General features: G+C 33.1%; 1 protein-coding gene across 1 annotated transcript in view; it reads right to left on the bottom strand.

Moving 5' to 3' along the window:
• ADGRB3 (adhesion G protein-coupled receptor B3) overlaps positions 1–19,584 on the bottom strand; it is a 907,908-nt gene that overhangs the window by 179,740 nt on the left and 708,584 nt on the right. Inside the window, exons 16-18 of the mRNA XM_044676017.1 lie at positions 8,132–8,258; positions 6,431–6,534; positions 3,241–3,343 (exon numbers count right to left, since the gene is read on the bottom strand). Coding sequence (XP_044531952.1) covers positions 3,241–3,343; positions 6,431–6,534; positions 8,132–8,258 — 334 coding nt within the window. The remainder of the gene's footprint in view (positions 1–3,240; positions 3,344–6,430; positions 6,535–8,131; positions 8,259–19,584) is intronic.

The following is a 19,584-nucleotide window of genomic DNA, read 5'->3' as shown; positions in this document are numbered from 1 at the left end:
TAATTTTAAAAAAATTTTTCTGGGAGCACACACTTGAGTCCTATAATTCTCATAGGCAAAATTCCTCTTCTCCCCTTTCAGAAGGAATGATTACTTCCCAATCCAGTTCAAACAAGCCTATATTTAATATAGCAAACTTCCATTGATAACACAAAGTATAGATTTCATGTGAGGATTTTCAAAGCTCTTCCCATGGAAACATGGGATGGAAGGATAATGAAAGTGAGAACCTATTATTTCATATTTAGTTATCTTCTCAGGGTCATCTATAATATATTTAAATTGCATGGCAAAGTTTTTCTGACATGGGGCACTATAAAAAGAACATTGTATCTGAAAACCAATTTTGGTCATTGTCATTATCTTCTAGACCAGGGGTCGGCAACATATGGCTCTTTCTGCAGGAGCCATGAAGTCAATTTTTTTTCATGCACTGTTACAGGAGCGTGCACTGTGGACACTGTACGGCTCTCACAAAATTACATTTTAAAAAATGTGGCGTTTATGGCTCTCACGGCCAAAAAGGTTGCCAACTCCTGTTCTGGACCACTACTATCATCACCATCAAAGTGAGCATTTTTGGTCAGAATCTTATCTAACACTTGGATAACACACTTTTTGTATTTTTCCATTGGTAAGGAATCAAGAATTAGGTGATGCAATGAGGAATTTAAAAACAAAATATTATGGTATTTACATCGTAATCTTCTCTCATTTCCAGAAGTGACCTGTATGACATGGACTGTCTTTCTCTTTGAGTGACAGGGGCTGGGTTTATAATTTCTTTGTGGATGAGGAAATTCTCTCTCAAAATGTAGGCACATATTTTCTCAGAAATCTATAGTTTAAGAGAGTAAAATATTGGGTAGTGAGAACTGAAAAGATTTGTCCAGTATATAGCAGAGGCAGGACTTGAACTCAAATCTTCTTAGCTACAAGTCCAGTTTTCTCTCCTTTAAGCCATACCAATTATTTTCTCTATGAACTTTACACAAAATAAAAAAAAAGTTTCTTCTGAATTCTGAGAACACAGTAAACTAGAGAGAAAATGATCAGTAGCTATAACTTTGTTCTCCCCGCCATGTTAGAAAATAACAAATAAAGGCACTATTTAGACTATAAATAACTGTGACAATAAACAGAAAAGTGTCTGGATAAATATATTATTCTATTGTATATCAACTTTCAAAGCTTTCCCAGTTTTAGAATCACATATCCAAATGAATAGAGGAAGTTCATTGTGTGACCAAAGGAACAATGTGCTTAGGACCTAAACACATCTGGAATTCCAGAGTAGACCATGTCAACATACTAGATTTGTGTCTCAGACTTATTTCCCCTAATTAGAGTGTAGTCTCAAAAGGTTTAAACCAAAGAGAATTTAAAGAATGATTATTCATATAATTAGCATTTCCAGGTTTAGTTTAGTCAGTTGTAAAATGGTGATAGTCATATTTATATTACCAATATCACAAAATAACTCTAAGAGATAATTTTCTTGGAAATACTTTGTATGGTAAAGTAATATCTAAATATAAACTATTTTTATTAAGTAAATAAGGAATGTTCACCAAAATAGCTATAATAGAGTTATACAGTATAGGGGAAGATAGGACTCTAATTCAAGGATTCAATTTGATCTGTGGCCCAATTATGTCACTACTTTCCTCACTATGATAGTTTCTAGAGAAAGAGTTTTTCTTTGATGGGTTACAGAATGAGTCTATCCCAGGTTTAAGCCAGAGAGTATTTAAAGAATGGTTATTAATTTAATTAGCATTTCCAAGGACAGCTATCTTACCATTCCCCAGTCCTTCCACTAAATGAAAAAGAAGTCAAAAAAGCTGTTCACTAAATACTCACTCAGTACCCAGAATGGAATCTAATCTTACCTTCTCTGAGATAATCTTTCAAACATTCTTCCCTCATCACTCTCTTTTAGTGTTTCTTTCCTCTTTTCTTTTTACCCTTCACTTTCTTCTTTTCCCTTATTTTTCGTTTCTATTTTCCCCTCCCCTTAGGTTAAGCTTATCTTAATGAGAAAATTGAAATGCATTTTATTTTATTTTTATTTTTAATGCATTTAAAATTGCTATTGTATTTATCAAATACAATCTTAAAATGCGTCCATTCTTAATTTTTAAAAATCATGTGAGGTAAGCTAGTCTTTTTAGGTCTCTCCTTTCCTCTCGTCCAAATATAACAAAAATTGTAAACATAAGTAAAAATTTCTTTTGTACTTCTATGTAGTCATGGAGATATCCTTGAACTCTTGGTATTTCAGAAGTCCACATGGAAAAAATCACAATCTTTAGTCTAAAATATAGAGAATATTGGTACAAAAAAATCTTGATAAATATACTGTCATTATCTAAAATACCAAAACATTTACTAAAAACTGAATTCATACTTCCTAAATGAAAGCCTAATAGAACCAACTTAATTCTTGGTCAGAGTTAAGGGGGTAAAAAAGTGACACTTAAAACTTTGGGCCCTATTAGTTCCTTAAAGTTTCAGGCAGCCTAGTTTAAAGAAAGTGATCTTAAAAACCTCTTCTGAGTTTGAAAGTAGGGGAGGAATTCTAGAGGAATTCAGAAAGGGGGTAACCTATTTAAGAATATGATTCACAAAGAACATCTTAAAAAAAAAGACAACGATGTTCCTGCATAACAGGAGAAAGAACACTGTAGTTAGAGAATCATCTTCTCAGTTAAACATTAAAATCCTTTGGTTTAAGTAAATTTTTTAAAAAGTCTAATATGCTTTGCAACTGGAATAGTGCCTATACAACATTTACAGCCCAGCTAGGATATTCTTCTATTACTCCCTGAAGGCACATTTCCTTGAGCTCATTTAGAGAACAGCATGCAACTTCTAAGCAATTTATGGTTGCCTTTTGAGTGTCAGTATGTTAATAAAGAAGACCAAAACATAGTGGCAATCCTATTACAATTAGGATAATGAGTCACAATTTTTGCTTTTGATGTTTCAGGTCTTTGAACTCTCTGAGCTTTGATTTGATGTTTAGAAAACATTCTTACCACAGAAAACAGGGTACAAGAGAGAAAATCAACCCATTGGAGATGCATTTTTGAGGGCAGAAAGAATATTTTAATCTTAGAAATAAGTACAAAAATTTTCTTGCTCATCTTTTTTTTCAATTAATGGTTAGATGACAAATGGCTGATTTGAACTTTGAAAAATATCAAAAAAAGGAATTAGAAAAACCAACATTCATACCTTATTATGCGTCTGAGTTTGTCCAACCAGTATAAGGATATTTGATGAGATGATAGATAGGCAGAAGTTAATTAGGATTATTGACCTCTCAGATCGGATATACCTGTCCAAAGAGATAAGTAATTTTAAATATTAGAATTTAAAACAAGCCCTGCTGAAACATGGTCTAGTATATATAAGAACATGCTTTTAAATGATAAATTTCATAGAAAAAAATTTTGGTAATTCAAGTATGTAACTATAGGGTATAGAATTATGTAATTTAGAACTGGAAGCCGCCTTTGTATCTTAGTTATTGACTAAGTAGTCTCCTCATTTTCTAGATGAGAAAAATGGAGTTAAATGATTTTCCCAAAGGATTAAAGAAACCAACTCATGACTGGTACCAAAGTCTCCATAATTCAAAATCACTTCATGGTTAGGGATATTTGAGCATATCCTGAATTATGGTTTTGAATTTAACAAATATTTTGGAAGCCAGAAAATTAATTTAAAGTTTTGAATTCTACTTCTTTTATTATGGGATTTCTATAAATACACTGGTTAACATAATGGAAATCTAAAACTAATATGATAAAATGTGCTCAGCACTGTTATGTAGATCAACCTATAAAAATCTTGGAAAGAATAAATTTCAAACTTGTAGTACCATTCATAGTCAATATTAAAGTAATAGAATGATAATATATAGACATATGCATTATATATGTAAGTATGTCATATATACACATATGTTTTTTAAAATAATTCCAAAATAAAAAATAACTGTCTTATCTTTATTTTGTTATTGAAAACCCAAGGGAGTAATTGCCTTTATACATTTTTGAAGCTTTTTTTCCAATCCGGAATTATTAAAAATTTTGATGGTATTCTGAAGGCACTTTGATAAAGAATGATTGATTACTTCTCTTATTTTTATACTATCCTATGGATATTCAGTGGATGGCAGTATATGTTTTATATAAATGCCTTCCACCTTTTTGTGTTATGATGGTACTTTGAACTAGGTCAACTTCCAGAAGTAAACATGCTCCACAGTATGCATTGTCCTTGTGGTGCCACGTTAGGTATGAAACCTCAGAATACAATGAATCTAGAATATAAAACCAAAGTCTCCTCCTCCTAATTTAGTAATCATGAGAAGCTCCAAATTTTAAGGCACATTCCAGGAGAGCAGAATAAAAAGAATCTTTACAAACTAAAAGACATTCCATTTCCCCTCAAAACAAACTCAAATAGTTACCACAAAAATCAGGCATGAGAGTCCCCAGTTTTAACTCCAGGGCATTTCCACACTAATTTATGAAGAAATTATTATCATTTACTCCCTCAGGATAATCACAGACATTACAAATGGGATAACTTTGTGCTACTTCCAGTTCTTCAAATGGAATTAGTCCTTTATCCAATGTCCTAGTACTTCCATGAAAAATTTTGTGTGTTGCTGGCTTGAACAATCATCTGGCTAATTTTACCTATGGGGCAGGTTTAACTTCCTTTTAAAGAAGCCATATAATTGACAAATCCATTTTGCATATTCCTTGTCAATTTTTTTCTAGATTTCCATCAGTAATTTTAGTGCCTAAAAGAGCCTAATTTAAGGTAGAAGTGGTAGAAAGGCTCCCTAATGTATTTATCTAAGCAACAGGAAGTAGAAATATGTTTTGAATATCTCTAAATTATGAAGTTTGGATATTTAGGGTATTATCTCCAGTAATGCACATCATAACCCTTATGTGCAAATGGTTTTCAAGAGGTTCTAGTGCTGAAAAATTCATCAGCCTTAGCCAACCTGGGGATAACCCTTTCCAAAGCTCACTGAGACTGGCCTTCAGACTAAAGACATATAATCTATATCTAAGCAAGTAGTTAGAGATTTATAACTAAAAACTGCCAAAATACACACTATATGAAAGCAGTCTTTAATAACTCAGAGTTATTTCCAAACCATAATATATCATTTCTGTAGAACTTCTTTGAAGAAATGAATTTTTACCACCAGAAAATAAAGATTCTATCAGAGAACCTAACTCCTTCAAACACCTGAACTAAAGGAAAATTTTTTATAAATATAAGCTTTAAAACAGCCCAATTATTGTGCTATAAGATATGAAAATTGATATTCTTGACTAGGTTAACTTCATTGATCAGCCAATGAAGTATTCTTTTTCTAAAGGGGAAAAAAGAATGGTTAACAAAACAATAATAAAAAAAGCAAGTTTGATTAAATGGTCTTTCACTACAGAGAGCTGATGATTATTTTAGGTAGTGTTCTCATTGCTGACTGACTTGTAAAACAAACTCTTTGGGGGCAAGAATACCATCTATGCCTGCATGATTTTTAACACAGCAAGCACTCAGCAAAGAAGAAATGATTCCTATTTATTTTCATAGTAGTCATGTTTTTATAACCAGTTTCCCAAGTTCAGAACATTAATAGTTTAGTAAATTCATTAGTATAGAATTCATTTCTATATTGAAGTTTTGTTACTAAAATGTGGTAACTTTCTAGGCCTTAGGAAAAATTCAAAACTATTTCTTCTATATATCACAGAAATAAGTTCCAACTAATGTTATGGTACAATTTTTCCTAATACTTCTTTTACTACTTTTATGTTATCTCTTTATTGCCTCATTTGATTTGTCCTTCTTTGATAGAGAAGAGGAAATACTATCCACTAGAAGGCCTTTGAAAAGCTGTTGAAGTGGAGTGTTGAGAAATAGGTCTTCAAGGGAGAAGGGTGAATATTTGACCCTTTTAAAATTCACAAATATGAAACTCAGAAATTGACTACTTGGTAACTGAGAATTTATACTGCATATTCCCATTTCATTTTTGTACTGAATAGAAATAGGAAACAGACAAAGTATTATGTAGGCCTAAAGTTTGGATTTTCTGATGCCTGGATCAAGAGGGAAAGGAAAGTGTTAATGGCACAACTATACCCTTAATGACCAACATCATTAGGTCTAGAAGAGGCAAAACATTTTTAAAAGAATTTATAATATTTTATTATCACCAATATTTCAACACAAATTTAATCAGGAAAATATAATACTATAATGCTATTCATTTAGAATTATTGCACTAAGTAAATAAAGCCGACAGACCATATATTGGATATCAAATCCCCCAATTATTTTGAAACCACTGAACATTTCAATGTAAGTGCATAAATCAAATACATACCTCCATAGTGCTGCATAGACAACTGCTAGGGTGATCAAGGCCAAGCAAGATAGACCACTGCCTACTATGAGTGTTACTGAAGGTGCCCCAGATGATTCCATGATCTGTAAGTCACACATACACACACACACAAGAAGAGAAGCAATAGACAGAAATTAAAACAATAGAGTAGAAACTGAGTAAAACCAAACTACCATTTAAGAAACACAACCAAAGTCTAGTTTGTCTTTGGAACAACTTCATTCCCATAGCTTTCAATTCTCCAGTGATTAATTCTGTCAATTCTTCCCCTCCTTCTCCAACCTCCAATATGAAGTTACAAAGGAGCCTTTATGGGATTAAAATTTTTGAGTATATCATAATACCATAATAAACTATTTTAAAACAGAGCTCTTAAACTCTAACTTGATAGTCATTTACATGTTAAATGATTCTCCAGGCAAAATTTAAAGCTGTTTCTTTTACTTCAAAAATATATTCAATAATTTCTTCATGGATATTTAATAATATTTTCTCTGTTTTTGCTCATTTACTACTCATTTAATGATTTAAAATCTAGTTCATGCTTACTTAAAATTTATCAAACTTTCTGACTTTTAACAACTTTGTCCTAAGTCAAGTATTCTCTTATTTAATTTCCCTTACTTGGCCTCTGAGCAGCATGGAGAAATTCTATTTTTGGGATATGAATATATTTCATTGAATGAATGAATATTATATGTACGGTTAGTTTACACAGTACCTACAATAGTAGTAAAACATATGACCTTGAAAAATGTCTTGTTTCCTATTAATTACAACTAAAAGAAAGTAAGAATTTACTATTAAAGTGACTTCTGTACTTAGAAATTAATGTGGCAAAAAGCAATGACTGCTATTTTAAAAGTAATTTTTAGTATTGAAAGTTTGAAAAAGGTACATTGGAAGCCAGTATATTGCTTCAAAGCCCTAGGGAATTTAACAAAATTATATTTCAGCAGGTTTTCTTCTTCCATCTACATAAGAGAAGAAACTGGTGCTCATTTAGGCCAAATTTAGACTGAAATATAACATTTATTGGAATTGCTATTTCCATTTCTGGAAATAATTTCTAATAATATATAAGATGAACAAATTACTTCTCATTTAAGCATTACCTTACAACTCTGCTTTGGAAACTATTTCAGAAACCTCTACACTTAAAAAGATTGATCATACTTTTTATATTCAGTGATTTCCTAAAAACTTGATTTAACACCCCCCCAACCCCCAGATATCATCAGACAACCTAAAAAAACCTGTACTGAAAATATCCAATGCAGATCTGCAATGTGTTTAGCTACAGTGTCTGGGATTTTCATGCCACTATCAACAGTATCCTTACAAATTCCTTGGAATTGCTTTACTGTCTTAAAAAAAAAACTAAGTTGGCAATTATTTGATTTGAAAGTTTGCAGCACATTAGCATTACAGTGAGAAAGCTTTCTTAATTCTCTACTGCAGAAATTTCAAGTTAGGAGGCATAAAATTGAGTAGGATTTAGTTCTATCACACCAACTGGAATTCAATTCAGTAAGCCACTGTAGCCAAGGAGGAGACGAACCTAATTTTGTCATCCTGTAATATTGTACATTCCCCCATCTAAAATGCAATTCCCTGGAGAAACACTACACAAAATATCCCTGTCTTTACATTAAACCGTGTTTTCCCTTTGTTACTTACTATTTCTCTAGGTTGCTGAGCCAAAATGGCGAAGGTGGAGAGACGATCACATAAGCATTTCGTATGGGATGCATCGGTAAGCACAGTTTTACATCCCTGGGTGGACCAGGTTCCCAAAGACTCGTTCCTGCAAAGGTGGGGGGGAGGAGGGGAAATCAGGATAATTATGCCTGATGGCCAATTCCGTAAAGAAGAAAATGCAGTTTAATTGAGAGAATCGTCTACTGTAGTTCCCGGACAGGAAGAATCTACTTGTTGTTGAACAGGACGTAATTTAGATGCATCTCCAGTTGTACAGTAATGCAAAGCGAGAGGGGGGAAAAGCAGGCAGGCGGCTGTGCAGCGTGCAAAGAGCTGTCCAGCGCCTTTGGTGCTGAAACCAGGGCTTGCTCTGTCCAGCCCTCTGCGAGGAACCCAGCAGCGGCAGTGGTGGCGGTGGCAGCAGCAGCGGCAGCAGCAGCCTAAGCTTTGGCAGCTACTTCCTCTGCTCATCCGATCATTTCAAACACTCGTGGTGTAAAGAGGTTTTTCTTATTCTCAAACCAGCTCTGACTTCCGTCCCGCATTTTTGGCGGTGAATGCCGGTTTTTAAAATGCTGATTTCTCTGAAAAACCTACCTAAAAGATTATATTGGTTCGTCTGGGTGATACCAGATCTTCTCCACTGCTGGTTAAGGGTATTTTCCTCCCTATAAAATCAGCTGCTGTTAAAAATTCACCCTGGAAACGGGAAGCAGCGGTAGCGGCATCAGATGGTTCCAACTCTTATTGCCTTTGCCTAAGCTCCAGCAGAGGGGTGGGTTTCAGTACTGCTTGCATTGCCACTGCCACTGCCAAAGGCACGCGTTCGCCCTCCAGACTTCACTCAGCCTAACTCGCCTCTGCAGCCCCTTTGATTTCTTCCCCTCCCCCTCTCTTTAACTTGGGGCAATAGCATTGGGATAACCCTAAGTCAGTGGGAAATCTGGGGAATGACCCCATCTGCCAGTCTTGTGTTGGGCTAAGGGATTGGCCAAGGGTAGGGAGGAAAGTCCCAGAATCAATTCATTTTTCCCCAATTAGATTTAGCCATTCAAAATGCTAAAGCATATGGTCTCTTTCCCACCCCAGCAGAACAATAAAAATGGTATCAACCTACGTTTTCTTTGTGCAGGGAGAAAAAAAAAAAGAATCACCCCCTCCACCCCCAACTGAACCAACCTAAAGAGATCATCTCTACGGGAAGAAGAAAGAAAAAAAAAGATATCCATTTCAACTAATCAGCCCTAGTATCATTACACGTGTGCATATGTTGAATGCACCATTTGTTTTCCCCCCTTAAGTCCAAGCACAGAAACTCTCCAGCAAGCAGCATTATTTACTGCAAATTTCTCTTTGCTTCAACTCAGGTCCCTAAATGGGATAAACTAATCATCAAGTAGGGTGAAAAGAAATAAATATTTTGATAATAATCTGTTAATACTTAATGATTCTATTTCCTCTCTGAGTACCTTAAGATAGTGAACTAAAATACGTAAGCAATATATTTCTGAGAGTTTTCTACAAGTAACATTCCTAAAGCCCAGGGACATCTGTACTTCCAAGTGAGTTTCAAAATACAATAATTCACAATACCTTATTTTGGCACCTTGCAACAACACTCCTACCTAGGAAGTATTATACAAAAGCTTAAAGAACAACTGTGGGATAATAGTTAAAAATACTCAGACTCATCTAAATAGTTATTTGCTGAATGGATATGGGATTTCTAAACTTTTTATCAAGACATATTGAGATGCCAAATTTTATCAAAAAAAGAAAAAAAGTTGTTGCACTAGTTTTATCACTAATAAATTTCAATTCCACTTAAACTTAGCAGCATATCAATTTATTTTATTAGTTTTCTGTCTCTTACTCTAATTGTGAGATATTATTAAAGTTCAATGAAATACATTTTATCCCTGTTGATTATATATTGAAGAAAGATACACAAAAGAAAAAAAATGCCACTTAAAAACATGAGAATCTATTCTTTTTGAAGAGAAACTTCACTACAATACAACCATTTAACCATCATGCTTTCAAGATAGTGTCCAAAAATTTGTATTTTGATATTTTGTTATAATTTACAGATTTTATAAAGAAAGCCAGGAAAAACCTTATTTGAAAGAAAAATATAAACACTTCTAACAAGAAACTTCATTTACTAAAGACATAAATATGTTTCATTATGCCTAAAGGTTATGTTCAATTCAAGAATGTTTATGAGATCTACAGACTTCATTCAAGTAAGTAGATCCTTCCAACCAGTAATCTTTATACAATTGAGTAGGCCTTGACCTAGACTAATTAGTGGAGGCTAAATTTGTCTTTAACCTTTGCCTACCTTAGCATTCTGTGCCTCTTTTCTTCCTCTCACTTTCCTCCTCCTCTGTAAATACCCACCATTTAGTTCTTTAGTGTGGTACACAGAGGCCTTCTTCCCAAATATTGATCACATATTCCAAAATGTCTCTCCCTCCTTAAAATTCTTATTATTTCCTTGTCCTGATCAGAGAAGCAAATGCATACCAAGATGCAAAATGACATAACAACTTTGCATTTGACTTTTTTTAGAAGTCTATGTATTCAAAGAGAAAGAAATACCCAAAGGAATGATTCTTTGATTTTCAACTTTTTATTAAGAATCTACATTAGTGAATATAACTATTTAAATATTTTTGAGATTCTTACTTTCATTCAGAACTTTTTTTGGCACGGATAAAATACACCTATGTATATCCATATTAACACGTTTTTCCTACATTATTTTTCTATCATATGAATTTTAAAATCAACAATCTGTATATCCTGTTGACGTCAAAGAGCTCCAGTAAAGATAGTTGATATTTAGTAATCCTAATATGTGCTGATATTGATTCTAAGCCTGTAATGAGAAAGGAAATACATCAATAGTCACAGTGCATACTTTTCTATTTAACTTTAAATAATATGCATATGAATTATCTTTTCTCTTTTGTTTTCTAGTAATTTAATCTTATTAATTGATCTATTCTATGATGTCTTTTAATGGACATTTTTGTCAAAAATATATTTACATGTGGAAGAATATTGATATGAGCGGAATAACTGAGCAACATTTATTAAAGACCTACTATGGAGCAGCTAGGTGACTCAGTGGATTAAGAACCCTGCGTAGAGATACGAGGCCCTAGGTTTGAATCTGGTTTTAGACACTTACTAGATGTATGACTCTAGGCAAGTCACTTCTAGCTATTACATCTCTTCTGCCTTGGAACAAATACTTAATACTGATTCCTAGATGGAAGGTTAGATTTTTAAAAAAATAACATACTTTTTGTTCACGGTACTGTTTGCTAGGGCAAAAATACAGAATTAGGATCCAAATATATACAATTAACACTTCTCACTATTCGGTTGTTTTCTGAGTCCTAAGGTACTCTTTCTACATAATTTTGAAAAATCATTAGACCTGTGAGAAATCCTATGGAAGTAGGAACATTTTCATTAACTTATATGTGTTTCACATTCACTCGTACATTAAAATGTCTATCTAATGATGCTTCATTCCTTGTTCCCTCCATTGTTATGTTCAAAGAATTAAATCATATGCCAGCTCTAATCAATCATTCAACCAACAAGCACTTATTATACATCTTTTATGTGTCAGATACTGCTAGGCACTATGGATTTCTAGAATTATATGAAATATTCACAACCCTCAAGACACTTACATTCTGTCCAAGGAGACAAAGTATACACATATAAATAGTACATATTGTTTTATATATATTTCATATGTAGTTGGGGGTAACGGAATCTATTAGCAACTGCAGGTTTAAGGAAAGGTTTGTATAGGAGAGAGAATTTAAATGTATCTTTAAGAAAAACTAGGGATTCTTAGAGGTGGAGATAAGAAGAGAACATATTCCTGACATGAGAGAATAACCTATGTAAAGGCATGGAAAAGAAGACAGAGTAGCTTTTGTCCAAGTATAGAGAAGATTACATTCTCCTAAATACATATTTTCATGTAAAGTTATAGAGGAAATTCTTTCCATTTTATTCAAAATCTTTCATTAGGTCTATCTCTTATTTTTCTTTTGCATCTTGGTAATTTCTTTAAATTTCTCTTTACGTAGTTCCCATTTCTAAGACTATATTAATAATTTGTAACATTCTATAATGCTAAAATTAATAGGGCAAATATTCTGTTTGCTACAATGAAATATTATATAATAAAGCAATGATAATACAAATCAATAGTGACATATGTCAGGACTTTTCAAAGGTATTGTGGAACTTGACATAGCAAGAAAACTGAAAGCTCCTTTCAAATAAGTCTTTTGTAGACAACCTGTCCATTCTCTTTCTTCATCAGACATTGCATAAATTATTGATTAGGAGTGAATTAAGTGGTTTGAGAGGGTCATTAACTCTTAGGGTATTAAAACTATTCGGAATTGAAGTTGCTACTGCAATAATAGTTTTACACATTTTGTCAACAATTTTTCTCCATGAAATCATTATTTAAGCCTAAATATATGAACACCAGCATCCAAAAAAGGTCAGTGAGGCTTTGCCAAGGTCCTTGGTCCACTTCAAGAAAGTATTTCACTCAGAGGGAGATTTTTGGATAATTGTATAATTCATATTTTAAGCAAAGTACAAAAGGATCTGTCTTAGGGTGAATTGGTCTTGCAACACAGAAACATTTACTTGGCAGAATGTGGCAGCATTCTTTAAATTCTGAGCAGGAACATCTTTAGGGTAGAGTTTCTTGTTTCTAAGCTTTTGTCAGTACTGAAAGCACTATAATCTTGAACTACTGTAACAATACTATCATACCAGAGATTGTCAGGTACAACCTAATGCATTTTATTTTGTTACAAAGCAATATTCATCTTTTTAGTAAGATTGCTTACTGCTAAAAAGACTATTTTAATTAAAAAATAAAACTTCAACCTATATTTTGAAAATATAATGACAGGTAATGTTTAAATATGTATGTTTTGAGAGAGAGACATCTTCAATATATTCATAAATAGTGTTGTTTTGGCCTAAAGCTATCTATATGCTTATATTCAGAATAAATGTCGATGCATGACAAAACTGAATTTTTATATAAGAATAACATCAAAATAAACATATCTTATCAATATACACATTAGATTAATCTTGTATGTATGGAAATTACAAATTATACACAAATATACACTCATATATATCCAACATGTACAAAGCATATATTAGGAAGGATGTAGTAGAAAGAAAGCATTTTTCAGTGCCAGAAAGCTCTGGGTTCAAGATCAGTCCACAAAGTGGCTTTATGATCTCATTCAAGTCACATAATCTCTTATATCCCTGGGCAACTCTTCAAAATTTGAAGTGGCAGAGAAGGCGATTATCTACATTTTCCAGGAGCTTCTTCATTAGAAATTCTCTTTGCCATCAAAATCACAGGTTATACATGTTGTTTTCCCTAATAGAATATAACCTCTTTAAGATCAGGGACTGTCTCATTAATGCCTAATGAAGTGCCTGCAACATAGTAGGTGTTTAGTAAATAATGCTTATTGAGTAATTGACTGAATTGATAAAAATTCAAATAATATCATAATAAAGGGGAAATATATATGACATTATATTTATAGGGATAAGAACACAAAGTAAATCAAAGCTCATTAAAAAACAATTTTGATTTGTACATCTAGATGGCTCAGTGGATAGAATGCTGAGCCTGAAGTGGGGAAGACTTGAGTTAAAAATCTGTCCTCAGACATTTAGTAGCTCTGTGATAATGGGCAAATTACTTAATCCTGTTTGTTTCAGTTTTCTTATTTGTAAAACTAACTAGAGAAGGAAATGGCAAACCACTTCAATATCTTTGCTAAGAAAATTACAAATTGGGTCATGAAAAAGTTGAACACAACTGAAAATGATCAAACAACAAGAAAACTAACTTTATTACTAAAATATGAATATTTTAGCTAATAGTTTTGAATTGTTGTAGAGAGAGAACCACATACAAGCAATTATTAGGAGTTATTTTATCCAGTTCTATGCCAATACATACAACAATTTCAGCAAAATAGATGAATATTTTTAAAACTACAAACTTCCCAGTTTAACAGAAGAGGAAGTAGAATACCGAAACAACCCCATCTCAGAAAAAGAAATTGAACAAAATATCAATAATTTCCTTAACAAAACCCCCATGGGCCAGATGGAGTTGCAAGTGAATTCTACCTAACATTTAAAGAACAATTAATTCCAATACTATATAAACTATTTAGAAAAATAGCTGAGGAAGGAATTCTACCAAATTCCTTTTATGACACAAATATGGTATTGATATTTAAACCGGGAAAAGCAAAATCAGAGAAAGAAAACTAGAGGTCAATCTCCGTAGTGAATATTGATGAAAAAAATGTAAATAAAATACTAGCAAGATGATTACAGTAATATATTCCAAGGATCATCACTATTACCAGGTGGGTTTAATATCAGGAATGTAGGGATGGTTCAACACTAGCAAAATCATTGGCATACTTGACCACGTCAATAACGAAAGCACCATAAACCATCTCAATCGATGTAGAAAGAGATTTTGCCAAAGTTCAACATTCATTCCTATTAAAAACACTAGACAACTCTACGGGAATAATTTGAACATTCCTCAAAATAATAAATAGTATTTATCTAAAATCACCAGCAAACATTGTCTACAATGGGTATAAACTAGAAGCCTTCACAGTAAGAAAAGAGGTGAATCAAGGATGCCTATAATCACCACTACTACACAATATCATACCAGAAATACTAGGTATAATAATGAGAAGAAAAAATTGATGGAATTAGAATAGGCAATAAGGAAATAAAACTAACGTTCTTCCCAGATGATATGAAGATGTGCTTAGAGCGCCCCAGATGATCAACCAAAAAAAATATTAAAACAATGAACAACTTTAGCAAAGTTGAAGGATATGAAATAAACCCACATAAATTATCAGCATTTTTCTCTACCACCACTAAAGTCCAACAGAAAGAGATAGAGAAATTCCCCTTAAAATAACTGTGGACAAAAATTTTAAAACCAAGCAAGAGCTAGAGAAAATTACAAAATGTAAATTAAATGGTTTTGATTATATTAAACTAAAAAGCTTTTGTACAAACAAAAACAATGTAGTCAAAATCAGAAGGGAAACAACAAATTGGGAAAAAATCTTTATAACAAAAAACTCTGACAGGGGTCTAATTACTCAAATATACAAGGAGTTAAATCAATTGTATAAAAAATCAAGCCATTCCTCAATTGAAAAATGGGCAAGAGACATGAATAGGCAATTTTCAGGTAAAGAAATCAAAAATATAAATAAGCACATGAGAGAGTGTTCTAAATCTCTAATAATTAGAGAAATGCAAATCAAAACAACTCTGAGGTATCACCTCACACCTAGCAGATTGGCTAAAATGAAAGAAGGGGAGAGTAATGAATGCTGGAGGGGATGTGGCAAAATTGGGACATTAATGCATTGCTGGTGGAGTTGTGAACTGATCCAACCATTCTGGCTGGCAATTTGGAACTATGCTCAAAGGGCTATAAAAGAATGCCTGCCCTTTGATTGAGCCATACCATTGTTGTACCCCAAAGAGATCATAGATAAACAGACTTGTACAAAAATATTTATAGCTGTGCTTTTTGTGGTGGCAAAAAAACTGGAAAAGGAGGGCATGCCCTTCAATTGGGGAACAAATTGTGGTATATGCTGGTGATGGAATACTATTGTGCTCAAAGGAATAATAAACTGGAAGAATTCCATGGGAACTGGAAAGACCTCCAGGAATTGATGCAGAGTGAAAGGAGCAGAGCCAGAAGAACATTGTACACAGAGACTGATATACTGTGGTGAAATAGAATGTGATGGGCTTCTGTATTAGCAGCAATGCAATGACACAGGACAATTCTGAGGGATTTATGGTAAAGATGCTACCCACATTCAGAGGAAGGACTGCAGGAGAGGAAACATATAAAAAAAACAACTGCTTGAACACATGGGTCAGGGTGGACATGTTTGGGGATGTAGACTCGAAACTACCACACCAATGCAACTATCAACAATTTTGAAATAGGTCTTGATCAATGACACATGAAAAAACCAGTGGAAATGGGCGTCGGCATGGGTGGGGGGTGCGGGGGGGTGAAGGGGAAAGTAGGAGCATGAATCATGTAACCATGTTAAAAACGAATATTAATAAATGTTTAAAAAAAATAAAAACAAAAAAAAATAACTGTAGACAATTTAATTTACTGGGGATAGGAGGTCTACCTTCCAAAAAAGTCAATCCAGGAATTATATGATTATACCTATAAATCACATTTCATACAAATAAAATCATATGAAAATAATTGGAAAACCATTAATTGCTCATGTATAGGTCAAGCCAATATAAAAATGACAATCCTATTTAAATTTACCTATTCAGTATAATATCAAACAAACTATGCAAAAATTATTCAATAGAGCAAAAAAATTTGTAAATAAAGAGAACTACATATTCAGGTATAGTAAGGAGAATACACAGGAATTCTTATATTACCACTAAATATTTATGATAAATTAAAATTAATCTTCATTACTGACTGCTTTCTCCTTGTTTTCATAAAATTAACTTAAATTTATTACTGAAGATTTTAAAGTTGGTCAAGTTTTCACTAACATAGACATCCTTAGTTCCATTTTTCACTGCATATCATGGCAATATTACTTTATGCCCTTTTATCATTTTACTAGACTTCTAAGTTTACTTTTTCTAAAAAAATATCCCTTGATATTGATATCCAAAATCAATTTTATTTCAACTTAATATTCCATGGTAATCATGTTCAATAGAGCAATGAAGAAAGGATCATAGTTAACAATATTTGACAATGTAAATAATAGAAGCTTATTATGTTTTAAATAATTGAACAAGTATTTAGTGAGGGCTTAGCATTCTGTTGGTGCTAATAGGGACACAGCAGAAGTAAAAAATGCAGTCTGCCCTAAAGATGCTTAAGATCTAATTGGAGAGATGTTGAATTAAAGTTTGCTTTTCAAAATTAGTGTGAAATTATTCACACTTCTATTTTATTAATATTATAAAATATACAATTCTATCATAATTCCTACTTTTTGGTGTTGCATCTACATTAGAAATTCAATTTTTGATGGATATGACATTTATTTTTTCTTATATTTTTGTGATTCAGTCATGTTAAAAGCACTATATAGAGTGCCAGGGCTAGAGTTGGGAAGGCCTGAAATCAAATCTGCCTCCAGAAACTAAATGCATGTTGCTGGGAAGTCCACTTAAGCTTTTTTTTTCTTAGTTTCCTCATCTGAAAAATGACTGAATTAAAAAAAGAGTACTGATTTCTTTGATGAGGATAATCATAGCATCTACCTCACAGATTGTTATGAGGTTCAAATAAGATAATTACTGTAAAGCACTTAGCAGAGTATCTGGTGCACAAAATTTAGGGTTTTTGTTTTATTTTTTTTAGTGGTTTGTTCTTCTATCCTTTCAGTTGTGTACAACTCTTCAGAAACCCATTTAGTTTTTTTTGTTTTTTTTTTTAAACCCTTGTACTTCGGTGTATTGTCTCATAGGTGGAAGATTGGTAAGGGTGGGCAATGAGGGTCAAGTGACTTGCCCAGGGTCACACAGCTGGGAAGTGGCTGAGGCCGGGTTTGAACCTAGGACCTCCTGTCTCTAGGCCTGACTCTCACTCCACTGAGCTACCCAGCTGCCCCCCCCATTTAGTTTTCATGTCAGATATACTGGAGCGGTTTGCCATTTCTTTTTCCAGTTAATTTTACAGATGAGTAAATGAGGCAAATGGATTTCATTGACTTTCCAAGAATCACACAACTAGTGTCTGAGGCCAAATTTGAACTCACCGTTGAGTCTTCCTCACTAGAGGCCCTGCTCTCTATTCCCTGTGCCTGCCCATATTAATGGTAGCTTTATATACTAAATGTATTGAAGCAACTCAGTGATGTAATGGATACAATGTTGGTTCTGGAGTCAGGAAAATATCTTCCTAAATTCAATCTGACCTTTGTAGCTATGTGACCCTGGACAAGTCACTTAACCCTGTTTGCCTTAGTTCTCTCTGTAAAATGAGCTGGAGAAGGAAACACCAAACTAATCTACTATCTTGGCCATGAATACCATAAATGGAGTGACTAAAAAACATCTGAACAACAAAAAAATGCATTGATTAATTTGCTTGTCCCATCAGGTTAAAGAGTTAGATCATTTAATTAAAATTACCATCTTAACATATTGGTATGCATTTGTTTCTATCAAGTCATAAGAGATATTCTAAAACCTAGAGTCTTTCCTTGAAGGATCATTACCTAATGGGATTTATTGGATCCTTTTGGTTAAAAATAGATATTTTCCCTTCACATTAGAAAAATTAGAGAATCAGTTGTAGAGTAGGAATCAAAAAGGAATAAGGAAACCAGAAAATTAGGAAATTCTTTATGTGGCATAATATATATCTATAAATAGCCATGCCATCAATTATTAGGCTAGCCAACTTCCAAAATCAATCAACAAATCAACAAAAAAAGATATGAAAGAAAGGAAGAACTAGATAGAAAGGCTAAAAATGTTGTAGGGCAGAATCATTTGGGGCATTAAATGCTAGGGAGTAGGAAGATCAAAAAGGTTCATTAGAAGAGAGGAGAGAAAAGGTGGTTAGAGAAGTAGGAAAGGAATCAGAAAAAGTGTCACAAGAATCCAGGTAGTGGAATATAGTTTCAAGGAATTCATAGTCAACATTGTCAAATGTCAAATGGAGGTAAAAGAGATAAGGATTAAAAGAGAACTTTTGAATCTGGTGGCATTAGAGATAATACTTTCAAAAGACTTGTGGAGATAAAATTCCATTTATAGGACAATTCATGAGGGTCTAGGTAAATTGGATCTAGAGAAAGTTTTTAGAATTACAAATTGAATAAGACTGGCAGTAAAAAGTATGAAAGAGTAAATGTGGTCAGATGTAATATGATTGAAATAAGCTGTTTGGTTTAAAGATAGTTAATGGGCAGGAATTCTTGGAAAGGAATAGATAGTGAAGATATTAAGGAATATTATGACTGAAGACCTAGAAGGAGTAAAAAGCAATGGGATCTAGAATAGAGTTAGGTTTAAGAAGAGAAAGATGTATAGAACTGGACTCTGTAAAAGATTATTTTTTCCCCCTTCTAAAAGAATAAGGCAGAATTCTTGTCACCAGTGAGGTTGATATGAGGTAGAAAAGTATAAGATGTATGCATGTAAAACATATATTACACATGTATAACATTTACATAATTTAGTCAGTTCCATATAAGACATAAAATTCTAAATTGTATTTATTCATGATTAAATTTGTATGGTATGCTCAGATATGTGAA

The sequence above is a fragment of the Gracilinanus agilis genome, chromosome 4 (assembly GCF_016433145.1).
Source record: "Gracilinanus agilis isolate LMUSP501 chromosome 4, AgileGrace, whole genome shotgun sequence".
Lineage (NCBI taxonomy): Eukaryota > Metazoa > Chordata > Mammalia > Didelphimorphia > Didelphidae > Gracilinanus > Gracilinanus agilis.
This window is presented reverse-complemented; position numbering and strand designations above follow the sequence as displayed.